A 15,100-nucleotide genomic window follows, 5' to 3' on the forward strand; every position below is an offset into this window, starting at 1 on the left:
TCTGAGCAGCGTCCTTGTGTCTTTCTGACCGCAGAAACTGACGAATGTGCGGATCCTGAAGGAGGACATGAGGACAGGCAGCCTGCCGGCCAACATGAAGAAGGCCAGAGTGATCCAGATTATCCCCTGTAAGCAGCCGCGAGACCCGCCGGCCGCTCCTTCCCGCCGAGTCCAGAGCAGGGGCTCCTGGGGCTGCTGCGGCCCTGGGCCAGGTGTCAGAGCAGAGGTCCACGTGGGAGGCCCCACGGGGCTCAGGCGGGCAGTTTGAGACCTGGACTCAGAGGTGGCAGGGGTGGCGGGCCTGGACCACAGGGATGCTCCTGTGAGCCGGGTAGGCACAGTCCCGGCACTGGGACAAGCAGAGCTGAGCGTACACCGAGGGTGAGGGGACGGGAGGCTGTGTCAGACCTGAAGCAAGCTCCACCGAGGAGTCCACAAGGCCGCAGCCTTGCCGAGAGCCTGTGGGGGCAGCTGCCCAGGCCGCCTCCTTCCCCTGGGAGCTGGCTTTGCCCAGGGCTGGGCAAGGGACCTTACCGCGTGTCGGAGACGTGTGTGGCCGCAGGAGCAGATGTGCCAGGAAGGACTGTTTGTGCGCTAACTCGGGGAGTGCTCTTTTGCAGATGACTTCAACCGAGTGATTCTTTCCATGAAAAGGGGCCAGGAGCACACAGACTACATCAACGCGTCCTTCATAGACGTACGTACGCCAGCCCCCTGGCACCTGGCACGTCCTCCCTCCTTGGCTCAGCGCCCAATTCTGTGTAACTTCTCCAGAAACTCAGCCCTTTTGTTAGGACAGAGAATCACTCTAAGGTGAGCAGATGGAGCAGGTGTTGGGTGCGGCACACTAAGCCGCCCATGGGACGCCCACACTCCGTAGGAGAGTGCTGTGATGGGCCTCCCTGCACCTGCCACCGGGCTGCCTGCTAATCCTTGCGGGAGGCCGCAGGCGAGGACTTGAGGACTGGAGTCTGACACCCATGTAGGATGCCACGTTGAGCTCCTGGCTTCCAGCCTGGCCCAGCTCTGGCTCTGGCAGGCATCTGGGAGTGAACCAGTAGATGGAAGAGCTGCTCTCCCTCTCCCCCATTCAGCCTTTCGAATAAGAATGAATAAATGAACATTTTACACAACGAATGAACAGTGGCCTTTGGAGGTGGCGGCTGTAGACTCGCTGTTAAGTGTTGGCTCGCTTGCCTTCCTGCCTGTCACGGCTGTTTGTCGTTCCCACACAGGTGGCACAGGGGCAGTTTACCCCCAGGGCATCTGTGTGTTCCTGCCACGCGTGGGCAGTGTTGTGGGCAGTGGAAGGAGGGCAGTAGCATCCAAACCCATGCTGGAGTTTCCATCTGCAGATGAGGTCAGAGGGTGGTGGGCCAAGGACCCCCAGCTTCCAGCCCAGAGTCCAGCTCTGCACCATGTGGATGTGACTGTCACGTGCAGGAGCCTACCACAGCCCTCGCCACCAGGAGCTGCTCAAAGGTCGCACCAACAGACCACCTTGGGGCATGTTCCCTGCTGTGTGGGCCCTGTGTGTGCAGAGTGGGGTCCAGCTCAGGCTGGGGCAGGTGGAAAGGTGCCACCACACAGGCTGTGGCCCCAGGCAGGCAGGAAGTTGGCTCCTGACCTCTGCTCCCCCCGCAGGGCTACCGGCACAAGGATTACTTCATAGCCACGCAGGGGCCGCTGGCGCACACGGTCGAGGACTTCTGGAGGATGGTGTGGGAGTGCAAGTGCCACACGATCGTAATGCTGACAGAGGTTCAGGAGAGAGAGCAGGTGAGGCCGCTGCCCAGGCTGCGCCCCTGAGGCCACTGGTGCCCAGTTGGGCTGTCGCACCTGCCTCCTGTGCCCATGTGTGGACGAGCCATGTGTGCTCTGAGGAGCATGCGAGCTGAGAGACGCAAGCTGTTGTGTCCTAAGCTCTGCTTTTCCGGACGCAGGCAGGCTCTCCACTGCCATGCTGGCTTCCACTGAGCCCATCTGAGGTCCTGCTTTTTGCTTTGGTCAAGGTCACAACCTGGTGAGGAGAAAGGCATTTGTTTGCTTTTGCAAACATGAAGCCTCAGGCGTAGGAATTCCGCCTGGCTGGTGCATCTGCCCCCTTTGCGGAAAGCTGTCGGTGGCCTGCTTGTGTTGACTTAATTACAACATAAACACACCTGAGTCCACCACCCATCAGCCGAATCAAACCTTCGTCAGCGACGTTTGTTCTGGAGGTCTCCCGGGACGTGACCACTGCTCCAGATTAAAACGAGAGTGTGTTGGGGTGTGCAAAACGCGATAGCTGTGCCCTCACCTCTCAGCCTCTGCATGCACTTCCCCTGGCTGCGAAGCCGCTTCCCCAGGTCTGTGTCCAGCCAGCTCCCCACGCTGCTGTGGATCAAAGCTGCGTGCGAGCGTGGGTGCGCGTGTGGCTGCGCGCGTGGGTGCAAGCGTGGCTGCGAGTGTGGGTGCCCGCGTGGTGTCTCTGGACTCCCCTTGCTCAGCAGGTGTTCACAGGCATTGCCATCTGTGCCCATTCAGAGGAAATGCGTTAGACGATGTCATGAATGCAGAACTTGCAGCAGCAGATTTTTGAAATGGGACTTAGAGCTTTGTCTCACCCCTAAGGATAAATGCTACCAATACTGGCCGACAGAGGGCTCAGTGGTTCACGGAGAAATAACCATCGAAATCAAGAGCGACTCACTGTCTGAGGGAATCAGCGTGCGGGACTTTCTGGTGACCTGCAGTCAGGTATGGCCAACATAGCTGCAAGTCCCCCCTGTCTTGCCCTTGCCCTTCCCAGTCCCCAGCTGGCTGGGAGCCACCTAAGCCGGGTCCTGCCTCACTCCCTGCCGCCCTGCTGGGATGAGCTGTGGCTGGGCACAGGCTGCCTTCCCAGGGCCCCCGCTGGTCCCTGGCTCTGCTGCTGTGTGCGTGTGCCAGGCATGGAGTGGAGCCTCTGATGGGCCAGGCTGAGGTGGCTCACCGTGGGACCCGTCTGCTCCATGTCCTGGCTGCTGGACCCAGGCCTCCGACGGGGGACACGGGGCCCCAGCTTCTCCAGGGAGGCTCGTTTCTCTCAAGCTGCCTAGGACCCTGGAAGAGGTTGGACAGGGCCTGTCCGGGGCTGTCCTCAGGGTGTCATGCCGTGCGGCCCCTGGCCTCTTTGATGAGCAGGGCCGCACGGCATGGCCTGGGACGCTCAAGGCGCACAGGTGGGGCATGGGAGCCCCAGAGGCCCAGGGAGGGTTCTGAGTCCCACCTACCTCGGAAGAGAAGGTTGACCCTGCGAAGGGCCCGGGTGTGAGACCTCCTTCCTGCCCACAGTCACTGGCCCGCCAGGAGGAGCAGGTCCGCGTGGTACGCCAGTTCCACTTCCACGGCTGGCCCGAGATCGGGATCCCTGCTGAGGGCAAAGGCATGATCGACCTCATCACGGCCGTGCAGAAGCAGCAGCAGCAGACGGGCAACCACCCCATCACCGTGCACTGCAGGTGAGTGGCCGCCCGGGCACCCGGGCATGGGGGAGCCTGGGCCCTGAACAGCCCCGTCACTGCCCGGGTCTGTCTGAGGCGCATTCCTGGCACACGCACACCTCTCCAGCACCATCCATGCATGTGTGGAATGCCCTGGGCACAGGAGTCAGGGATAGACCCAGCACACAGTGCCCTGTGCTTCTGGGTTCCGGCAGACGCACATCTGTCCCCGGTTCCCTGTCTTCTGCTTCTGCTTCTGGCTGTCCCCACCCTCTCCCCTCTGCTTGGCAAGCTGGGTGAGGCCAAATGTGACTAAAGAAGGCTGGGGCCACCCCGGTCCTGAAGTTGGGCCAAGGGCCGAGAGGCACACACAGGCACAGCCCGGGATGGATGAGCAGCCCGGTGAGCACCTGCGTTAGCCACATCTGGGGAGCGGGGTCGGGGCATTTGGCCACATGGAAGGACCCACCCACTCACCTACCTTCCTCTGTGCCTGGCGGGGCTCTAGTCTTGCCCAGCCCCTTGGCCAGTGACCTGAGTTACTGCTACTGAGCTGGTTCAAAAGCAGGAATTGAGCTGCTTTTATTCCTTGAAAGAAAGATTTATTTTTAAAGTCAGCATTAGAGAGAGAGAAAAAAATGTCCCATCTGCTGGTTTGATCCCCAGATGGCCACCACGGCCACAGCTGGGCCAGGCCAAAGCCAGGAGCCAGGGGCTTCTTTTGGGTCTCCTAGATGCGTGGCAGGGCCCCAAGTACGTGGCTTATCTTCAGCTGCTTTTCCAAGGCCACTAGCAGGAAGCTTGGAAGTAGAGCAGCCAGGACTCAAACTGATGCCCCTAGAGATGCCAGCGCTACCGACAGTAGCTTGGTACCCTGCACCACAAAGCTGCAGGTAACAGCCTGGAACCCACCTGGGTGCACTCTTGGCTTGGCCAGCAGGGGAGCCCACACTTCCAAGTTCAGTTTACCGGACTTTTCCAGAATAAGCCTGGTTCTTTCCTGCTCACCCTCTGCAAGCCCAGGCTGTGAGTTTCACTTATGCAGTCCCTTGGGGTGTGAAGTGAACAGGGTCCCGCAGGGGGGTTCTTGGGAAGGCAGCCTCGGGGACAGACTGCAGCAGGACAGGGTCCTAGGCCAAGCTTCCCGGAGAGATTCCAGGGCCCCTGGCACCTGCTCACCCCGCAGGGCCCTGGGCGAGCAGCCAGCCCCTCCTCCTTTCCACCTGCTTTCCTGGGCAGTCTGAGGAGAGCCTGGCGCCTGCTCGTGCAGGGTGTGTACAGAGGCAGGCAGACAAGCTTTTCACGCGGTCATGCATGGAAGAGCTGACCGCTACCTGCTGACCTTCCTAGAAGCAGGTGCTCTCTTGGCATCCTCTACCTGGCAACACCTGTTTCGGACTCGTACCTGGTGCGGGGAGGAGAGTCTGGGACCACCTGCACCTGGTGGATGGGGCACGGTCCCCTGTGCCGCTGCAGGGAGCAGGGAGTTGGTCACAGCAGCGAAGCTGAGGACTCTCGCCACGGGTCCTGATGCGTTGCTCGCGAGTCCTGTGCGCTGGCACCTGGGGGAGGGCCTTGGCAGCTGTCCAGGCCGCACACCTGGTTTCCCTGGTGAGCGGGGGGTCAGTGCTGACCACACGGGCAGGTGTGAGGAGAAGGGCATTCATGAGTCGCTTGCTCCCTGCAGCGCTGGGGGCCGGGCGCACGGGCACGTTCATTGCCCTCAGCAACATTCTGGAGCGAGTCAAGGCCGAGGGGCTCTTAGACGTCTTCCAAGCTGTGAAGAGCTTACGGCTTCAGAGGCCACACATGGTGCAAACTCTGGTAAGAACCTCAGAAGGGGTGTTTCTGGAAGAGTCAGGAATGGTGGCCTGTGTTTAGTGTCTGGCTCATGAGCGTAGTCGAGTGTATGGAGCAGGTGGGAAGGTCAGATTTTCAAGGAGGGCCAAGTTCAGCTTTGCACAGGAAAGATTCCCGGGCTCCCTCTCCCTCTGAGGTCACTGACTCCACAAAGGAATTCTCAGGTCACAAACTGGATCAGGAATCGAAACAGAACGAGCAGCCTTGGAAGGGAATCCAGTTGGTAGCTGGGGGCCGGCTTTCTCTTTCCGGCTGTTTCCCTGTACTTAGTTTGACCCCCCCCCCCCCCCCCCCGGCTTCCCCAGGACCACACGCTGAGAATACAACTCCTTATCGGTGGCTGATTAGGAATCTGGTTTCAAGGAAGCTGTGTTTAGTCGGCTGAGCCCTGTCTGTCTTGAGCTAGGCTCCAGGAGGTCCTCCCAGACTCCCAGCTGGCCTGTCTGGGGCTCCAGGAACCTGGCCTTGCTGCTTCTCATCTCCAGTTCCTTTCCATGGAAGGTGGGGGTGGTGCTCCTGCCTGTAGGTGACTGAGCAAAGCTTGCTGTAGATGCATCAGGGACAACGGGAGTGGCTGGCACCCAGGAGGTGCCCGTGCCCAGCCACCAGTGGCTCAGGACCTCACTGCCGCTCATGTGTGAGATCTGGATTGGGCTGCAGCCCCCTGGCTGCTTGGGGCACTGGGGGAAGTGAACCACAAGATGGAAGATTTCTCTCTGTCTCTTTTTTTTAATACATTTTTTAAACAATAGAAATTTAAGCAATAAATATGTTAGCTTATCATCTAGTTCCATCCCCAGCACACAGGCTGTGCTCCAAGCAAGCAGGTGGTGAAGGGTGAAGACCAGCCCGGTGTGGGGCACCTGCCCTTGGATCCTGGCACCACACAGGGACTGAGTATTCTGCTGCCCTCCCATCCGGGACGGTTCTCTGGCAGCCCAGGCCCTCAGGCGCTGTCACAGTGAGAAGTAACTCCACCTGACCCCAGACTGAAGGGCTTCATCACTGCCGTGTGCCAGAGCTGCCCGCTGGCAGAGCTGTTGGCCAGAAACACAGCAAATGAGTGCTTGTTGCAATGCAGGCTGCCCTCATGGCAGCCGCGTGCCAGTTCCCAGTGGCTGGCTGCCTTGGGCAGACCTGCTGTCTTCACAGCCCTACTTGACCTTCAATCCAGACCTGGTTTTCCAAAGGCCACTCAGGTGTTTGCTGGCCTTGGTTTAAATGTCCATCTGCATGTCTGGCAGTGTGACCAAGGTATACCACCCTGAGCCATGGCCTCCAATCCTGGCTTCCCAGACGCCAGGCAGGGCAGTCAGCAGTGGGCACATGAGTTTGGGTGGAAGCCAAGTGACAAGTTAGCGCCTCTACTTCCAGAGCAGAGCCAGCTGTGCTCGCCAGCTCGCGGAGCTTCCTGGAGGGCAGGCCAAAAGCCAGTGAGTGAGGGTCACACTGAGGCTTGCCCCTCCCCAGGGGGCTGGTGACCAGGAACCCCCTTGTCCTTCAGGAGCCTGTGGTCACGTGGGAATCTTGGCAGCTGGCAGAGGATACCTCTGTCTGTTCTTGGCTCTCCAGAACCCTGCTCTGCTCCCGGCAGGGTTGGGAAAGTTTTTTTCCGTCATCGTTATAACATCATTCATGGGCCCTGCGTAATGGCCAAGTTGAAAGTTAACCTATGATGGATTCACCGTGTTTCTAGTCCTGCGTGTGGTTGCCTTGGCAAAGCCCGGACACATGATTCTGTAGATGTTTTACAGCCATTTCAGATTCAAGTTCTTCCTTTTTTTTTTTCCAAGATGTATTTATTTGTTTATTTGAAAGGCAGCGTTACAGAGAGAAAGAGAGAGATCTTCCATCTGTTGATTCACTTTGCATATGGTCCCAGTTGGCAGGTCTGGGCCAGACCAAAGGCAGGAGCCTAGAGCTTCCTCACATCTGCGTGGGTGAAGGGGCCCGAGCACTTACCCCATCTTCTGCTGCTTTCCTGGGCCGTTAGCAGGGAGCTGGACTGGAAGTGGAATAGCCAGGATTTGAACCAGTGAACATCTGGGATGCCTGTCTCACAGGCAGCAGCTTTGCCCCAAGACCAAAGTTCATGACCAGCTTTTCTTTCTCTGGAACACTGAACTCCCTTCCATCCTGGCCACACTGAGACTGGGGCAGGACTGGGCGGGAGACATTTCTGATGGTTCACGGCCTGAAAACCAGGAACCGTGTGGCCCGTGTGAGAAGAGGTGACCTCAGCGTGTTGAACGGGCTGCTGAGGACAGCTCTGGGTGCCTCTGGCTTCTGCAGCCCTCCTCCCGGGATCTGGCAGCCATGCCCCTCCAGGGTGCCAGGACCCAGACTCTGCCGGGACAGGCAGCTTAGCAGGTCCTGGCCAAAGCTTGCAATCCCTGCGCTGCCAGTGACTCGGGATGCCAGTGTGGATTACAAATAAGACCTTCTGTCAAGGCTAGGCATGGTTCCCTTGACTTTGCAGCAACTGAACAGAGAAACGTATCTCTTTTGTAGAATTAATCTCCAGAACAATCCAGGCTTCCGACTGGCCCTTTCCTCACTCCTTCTCGCTACATTGTGACATTTCCGTGTTTGTACCCTCCTCCTCAACTTCAGAAGTAGTTCTTTTCCTTTGTAAATAAGAAAACAAAGACATTTTATTCAGGCTATTCTAAAATACACTAGTTGGAAACCCAATATTGGCATTTTCTACATAAGAAAATAGCTTGCTTTCGAAGTGCGAGCTGAGTTATGTGACAGAAGCTGGCGTGTGTAGGGAGTGCCACATTTCTGTAAATAGGTGGTCATCTTGTTGTCCTACATTACTGGGGTGCTTTTGGGGAAATATTTTAATAACTCCCTGTTTTTCTTTTTTAGGAACAGTATGAATTCTGCTACAAAGTGGTACAAGATTTTATCGATATATTTTCTGATTATGCTAATTTCAAATGAAGATTCCTGCCTTAAACTATTTTTTAATTTAATGGTCAGTATATTTTGTAAAAACACATTAATTTATTTCGTAGTTCACAGTACGAGCCTCCCTTGTCTCTGTGTATATTTTGTTATGCTTTAAAAGACTTGCTGTGATAAAGTCATTCAATCCTAAAGCCCCTTTTCTGAACTTGGAATAACATTAAGCTCAGAGAATATGCCACCAAATATATATTTCTGCTAATATCAGCAAATATCTTGCCATTTCCTTAGAGTCATGTCACTTCAACACCGTGTGTTGTCAGTTTTAATGTGCTTGGGCGAGATGCTGACCACGAGGTCCCTCGAGGACCCTCCACACTGGCTGTCCTGGCACCGTCCTGGCAGCCCCGAGCAGCCGCCTTCTGCAAAGCCAGCTCTGCGGATGCGTTCTCAGTAGGGACTCTGGGCAAGGCCCAGGCTCGGCCCCAGGACATCCCTGCACATCTTCTGGATCTGGCAGACTTCTCATCCTGCACGTGCAGTGGAGTAGCCAGGGGCTGTACAGTCCTCTTGGCACGTGCTCTCGCCCACGATGAGTCTGTGCCACCTTGCCTCGGTGGATGTGAGGCTGGGCGCAGCACAGCTGGCGCTGCAGCCACCTCCCAGGCGCCGCTTGCGCTGTCTCCTCCCGGACCACGCCGGCCGCCTGTGCAGGCTCACCGAGGGGCGCTGCCTGTCCCGACGTCGGGGGATCCTGGGCACACACGGGGCTAGGAACAGTCGGCCTTGACATTTTCTGAGAAGCATTTTGGTATTAAACAATTTCTTGTAAAAAGCTAAGACTTTATATAAGAAGAGAAATCTTAAAATCTAGATTTATACTTTTTTTTTTTTAAAGTCCCCCTTCTATGTATTTAACAAAAGCAAAAGGCGACGTGCTTGCCCTAAAGGCTAGCTTATTTTGTGGCAAAAAAAAAAAAAACTACTAAGATCTTTGACCTTTGCCACTGGATATTGTAAAGCTTCCACTGACAGTGAGGATTGGCTGAGGGGTGTATGTGAATATGGGAACAGCTAATTTAATTGTACTGATCTTTCTATGGTCATTACATACCCAGAAAATGAGCACAATATTAAAATGAAGACAACTGGTCTGACTTACAGAAAGCACTTAATATGTGTGTTTTTGGTATCTCGTTTGCTGCTCCAACAAGTTATAAAGGCCTTATGTGACATTTTCATTGGTAACTGACTGACCTCCTGTGGCATGCTCATCTGCTCCTGCGCGGTGTGTGCAGCTCACGTGCAGCTGAGCTGCCAACCATGCCACTGGCCGAGCCCCGTCCCAGCTGGAAGGACAGAGCCCCTCTGTCCAGCTGGAAGGACAGAGGGCAGCCCCGTGGTCACCAGCAGCTGCAGCCCTGGCTCACGTGACTCTGTCCGATCGCCCCCTCGACAAAGCAAGGAAGAGGATGTGGGAAGGGTCTTGCCAGATGTGCCAGTTGGCGGCATGTGTTGGGGCTGTGAAAGCCCCAAGCCACCATTGCCTTTGTTTACTGAGGATGGGGGTCCACGTGGCCCTGAGTCCTGGAACAGCCTGCTTGTTGGTGGAGGTCGCTTACGCCTGAGCTGCTGGCACAGTCGGAGGGCATGGCCCCAGGCCCCAGGTTAGCAGCCCTTGGCAGGGTTCTTTGCGGCCCTCTGCTGGTCTAAGCGGTGTCTCTTGTAGCAAAAAGTCCCTTAAGGGCGCTCTCTCAGGAGTCCTGCTTTGCAAGTCTTCCCATCCCCTTGGACGAGCCCCAGGGGTCTGCCTTTTCCCAATTCTCCCTCACCCCGACGATTCCAGAAAAGAAGGTTTAGCCAGGGCTATGGACCACGGCCACCCTGCCCTTCACACAGGCCAGGCCCTGCCACCTTCCTTGGAGCAGCTGCCTGGGGAGAGAAGAGGCCACCGAGAGCTTCTGCAACTCCTCTGTTCAGGACCGCCCTCCTTCAGCCACAGAAGGTCCAGGTGGACAAGGGGCGCCTGGGCGGCCAGGCTCTCTCTGCTGCATGCGGTTGCATCGCAAAGCCAAGGAGCGGTCGGCAGACTGGCTCTGATCCGCACCCGTCGGTCACTGTGTGACTCCCCCTGCTGGACGCGTGAAGAACGTCACCGGCGTCCTCAAAGGTACTTTTTTGTTTCTAGCGACTTTATTTCAAACGAACCCGAATCGTGTTTCTTCTTGGGAGACACGCCTGTGCCATTCTTTGAGAAATGTCTGATTACTGATTTGTTTGTTTGTTTGTTTATTTAACTAAGTTGTGTTTATGTGCGATCTTGCGTGCATGTATTACAGTTCCAACTCGTTTCCTTTTATTCCCTGTATAATTTGATCTTGCCCTTCCTGCAATGCCAGTGAATGTTGCTGCATTCTTTGTATATGCAAACTGCAAGATCTAAAAGCATTCTGACGCAAGGATAAACTTCGGCTTTGACTACCAGCCTGCGACTCCTGCTTGCAGTTCCTTCTTTCCAGTCGCGTGCCTGATGCCGTCGGAGACACGGCGCATTTATGATTTAGCAAAAGCTGCCAAGTGAGGAGTGAGTGAGCAGGCCACCTGGCCACCGGGCAGTGTGAGCGCACAGACGGCACAGTTGCAGGGAGCAGTCCCAGAGCGCACCCCAGGGAGCCCTGGCACCCCAGGGAACAGTCCCAGAGCGCACCCCAGGGAGCCCTGGCACCCCAGGGAGCAGTCCCAGAGCACACCCCAGGGAGCCCTGGCACCCCAGGGAGCTGCACACAGGCCCTGCATTGGGGCAGTGGCCTGTCAGCTTGCCAGAGAAACTGACAACTGCTTGAAACTCCACAGCTAAAGTCCTTCTGCTTAAGGTTTTCTCCTAGACCCCACAACCTCCCAGGCGCTCTCCCCCCACCCTGCCCTCAGCAGGGCACATCCTTATGGCCCTGCTGAGTCCCTGCCTGCTCTGACCCCCCTGCCCCGTCCTCTGGTTTTTCCTTCAGCTGCTCTGGGCTTCACGGGGCATGTGGTGATATTGTTCTTGCTGTTGGTTGTCTGATGTGCCCTGTTGTTTCGACACCAGAGGACCATGTATCTTGTACGGTGGTTAGGGTACCACTGGAGGGGGCCTGCCCTGTGGCCAGCATCCCGCATGGGTACCAGGCCATGTTTGGCCACTCCACTTCTGATCCAGCTTCCTGATGATGGCCTGGGGAAAGCAGAGGAGGGTGATCCGAGTGTTTGGGCTCCTGTCGCCATGTGGGAGAGCCAGACGAAGCTCCTGGCTCAGCCCTGGATAGAGCCATTCGGGGGTGAACCAATAATCAAAGATTCCCCTATCTCCCTTTCTAAGTTTGAGTAATTCTGACTTTCAAATAAATGAACAAGTCTTTAAGGGGGGTGCTGGCACAATGGCTCAACTGGCTAATCCTCTGCTTGTAACTGCCAGCGTCCCATATGGGCACAGGTAGGCACTGGTCTGCGTTCCTGCTGTGCCTCTTCCCATCCAGCTCTCTGCTTGTGGCCTGGGAAAGCAGTGGAGGATGGCCCAAAGCCTTGGGACCCTGCACCCATGTGGGAGACTCAGAAGAAGCTCGTGGCTCCTGGCTTCATATGGCTTCAGCTCCAGCCACTGTGGCCAACTGGGAGTGAAACAACAGATGGAGGATCTTCCTCTGTCCTTCTCTCTGTAAAATCTGCCTTTGCAATAAAAATAAATAAAGCTCTGAAATAAAGAAGTAGAGAGATACCGCTTGAGAACACCAGCATCGTTGCATTGGAGTCTCTGCCTTGAATTCCAGAGCCGTGTGACTCTCCAGCCTGGGAGGCAGTGGGTGACTCACCCCATGGGACGCGCAGACTGTTGGGGGCTGCTGCCTTTGGCCTAGCCCAGCCCTGGCTGAACCAGTGTATCTATCTTTCAAATAAATGAAAGGTAATAGGCATTTTGAAAAGTAACATAAATGGGTGAATTAAAAACTTGTCTGACTCTTGCTGTGTGAGTTTCTGTTCACACTTTCCCTGTCCCCGCCTCCTGCTGTGACACCCCCCCCCCCCGGCTAGGATCCCATATGGGTGCCGCTTCGTGTTCTGGCTGCCCCACTTCCCATCCAGCTCCCTGCCTGTGGCCTAGGAGAGCAGCAGAGGACGGCCCAAAGCCTTGGGGCCCTGCACCTGCTTGGGAGGCCCAGAAGTTACTGGCTCTTGGCTTTGGGTCGAGCTTAGCTCTGGTTGTTGCAACCACTTCAAGAGTAAATCAACAAAGATCTCTCTCTCTCTCCTTCTTCCTGTAGATCTCCCTTTCCAATAAAAGTAAGTCTTAAAAAGTGATTGATTTTGAGATTATAGATGAGGCCTGTCAATAGTACAAAATCATGAGCCATCTCAGATGACAGGTATGCAAACAGGCAGACAACTAACAAGATTTTCAAAAGTTCTCCTGTTAAAAATTAGGTAATTTTTAAAAAAAAAAAAAGATGCAGTAAAATCATTGGAGGGCTTATACTGCCTCACTAGGATAATAAAAGTTTTTCTAAGCAAGAATGATTTTCACATGTTCATAATGCATATTATATAACATGGGACAAAAACCTAGAGCAAACACAGGAGTCCAACAGTTGATACAATTAAATGGGGGAGGAGCAGTAGAGTGCACAGCCAGCTAATCCTCTGCCCTGTAGCACCAACACCCTATATCAGTGCTGGTTCGAGTCCCAGCTGCCCCACTTCCCATCCAGCTCCCTGCCTGTGGCCTGGGAGAGAAGCAGAGGACGGCCCAAAGCCTTGGGACCCTGCATCTGCCTGGGAGACCCAGAAGAAGCTCCTGGCTCCCACCTTCTCATCAGCTCAGTTCTGGTTGTTGCAGCTATTTGGGGAGGGAAACAGTGATGGGAGATGTCTCGTTAAAGCCTGTCTTTCAAAGAAAACTATAACAAAACGTATGTGCTTAATGTTTTAAAAGGTAGAGCTGTCACTTTGGTTGTTTGAAAATGCAGTTTAACAAGTGAATGTGTATTATATGGTTTTGCTGCCAATGAGTTAGTAACGTGCTTGCAACGACACGTGGTCATTTTGTGGTGTGGGTCAGTTGGTGGACGTGGGTGATGCGCACGGGACTCACGCTCACTGCTCCATGCTGGTACCACTTCATGACACCACTGACCGTGGGCCACATTTCTGCTGCCACATCCCATTCTTTCTTGTTTTCATTTTTCCTGTTGAAACCAGACTGAGTCTGGCAACTTGAAACCTGGCGGCTCTGCTCTTAAATGTTTCTTTGCATCTTTCATGACCTGGGTTGTTTAATTTGTTCAGTAGTGTGTGGGCTCAAGAAAACAGACACATTAGTCAGGGCTTATGTTCCAAGTTCTCTCTCCTCCACAGGAAAATCCCTAACGATACAGAATTTATGAGCCAAGGGAAACGTTCTGGAGCTGTAGGCATTTGATAAACACATTCATCTTCTGCTGATGACGATAATTAGCATGTCTTGATGTTTACCAAGCTGCAGGCAGAATGCTAAATACTCTACACATATTGTCTCATTTAATCCTCTCAACCACCCTGCAAGCTTGGCCCCATGGCACAGATAGACCTGTCTAACAAAGTTAAGACCTGTCCAAGGTCACACAGCTAGAAGAGAGACTGAAAGCTGAACCCCCACCGTCTGACCCCGTGTCTAGGTTCAGGAGGCATTTGTAGCCTGCAAGGGTACAGAGCAAACAAGACGGGGCATGAAGTGTGAGAACGGATAAAGGAGCACCTGTCGTGACCTGCGGCAGCAGGAAGGCAGGCTTTGGAGATGCCACAGATGGGACTGATCAGTCATCAGTCTGGGGTGACCTCAGCCACCAAGATGGGGACAGTCTTGGCACGGCTCGAGTCCAGCTTCCTGCTAATTCACACGATGGTGGGTGGCAGACGGCTCACGTGACTGGGTCCCTGACCCTCAGGCAAGACAACCCAAGTGAGTTCCCAGCTCCCAAGTCTACTGCAGGCATCTGGAGTGAACTAGCAAGCGAAGATTTCCTCCCTCCCTCCTCAGCTTAAATAAGAGCTCCATATGAAGCGTTAGGTCGGGGATGCCCCTCGGATCCCACTAGAGGCATGCCATGTCCAGCATGTGTTTGAGTCCACTGCCTGGGGTGAGGGCTTGAAGTCAGGTTGAGAACTAAAGTTGGGAGCGGGTTGATGAGCAGTTCATGCTATATAGAGTACAAATCAAATGAAACCTTCACTGCTATGACATCATCATGCATACAGAAAGGTCTCAAACACCTACCTCATGGCAAGTTTTGTGCCTTCAGGAATATAACGGCATTCTAGATCGGGGCTCCAAGACATTGCCAAGTCAGCCAGCAGGTGGGCGTGGGACACACAGTTAGTCTAGGTTCATAATACTGCTTCAAGTGTTAGCAGCGCGCACTCATAGCAGTACTCCTGCTCCACTTTTTGTTTTTTGAAAGATTTATTTACTTGAGAGGACAGAATAAGAGATTCCTTCATCTGCTGGTTTGTTTTTCATGTTTCAAATGGCTACAGTGGCTGGGGCTGGGCCAGGCCAAGGCCAGACGGCTGGAAGTGTTCAGGTCTCCTCCGTGGGTGAAAGGGGAGCAAGTCAGGCCATCTTCCGCCACTTTCCCAACTCATTACGGGGACCTGGACTGGAAGCAGCGCTCGAGGGGGGTGCTGGTGTCGTACGCAGGGGCTTATGAAGGTGTTGAACTAGGTCCTAAGTTAAAAGGCCATTTGTGCCTCACTCCTTCCAATGAACTTCTATCTCCTGCTTTGGCAATCTTACCCTGCCCTTTAATACTCTGGGATGCCTACCTTGTCCATACTGCCATCTTGGCTTGGCAAGA

At 54.8% G+C, this 15,100-nt stretch overlaps 1 protein-coding gene across 6 annotated transcripts in view; it reads left to right on the forward strand.

Moving 5' to 3' along the window:
• PTPRE (protein tyrosine phosphatase receptor type E) overlaps positions 1 to 8,546 on the forward strand; it is a 124,055-nt gene extending 115,509 nt beyond the window's left edge. For 4 of the 6 annotated variants that reach the window (XM_058671021.1, XM_058671020.1, XM_004579740.2 and 1 more), the window contains 5 exons: positions 35 to 128; positions 621 to 697; positions 1,645 to 1,779; positions 2,614 to 2,739; positions 3,316 to 3,512. In XM_058671021.1, coding sequence (XP_058527004.1) covers positions 35 to 128; positions 621 to 697; positions 1,645 to 1,779; positions 2,614 to 2,739; positions 3,316 to 3,486 — 603 coding nt within the window. In that variant the 3' untranslated portion in view covers positions 3,487 to 3,512. Of the gene's footprint in view, positions 1 to 34; positions 129 to 620; positions 698 to 1,644; positions 1,780 to 2,613; positions 2,740 to 3,315; positions 3,513 to 5,134; positions 5,289 to 8,198 lie in introns of those variants that run through there. The other 2 variants (XM_058671024.1, XM_058671025.1) reach the window with 2 other exon arrangements.
• Positions 8,547 to 15,100: the final 6,554 nt, after the last annotated feature.

The sequence above is a fragment of the Ochotona princeps genome, chromosome 13 (genome assembly GCF_030435755.1).
Source record: "Ochotona princeps isolate mOchPri1 chromosome 13, mOchPri1.hap1, whole genome shotgun sequence".
Classification (NCBI taxonomy): domain Eukaryota; kingdom Metazoa; phylum Chordata; class Mammalia; order Lagomorpha; family Ochotonidae; genus Ochotona; species Ochotona princeps.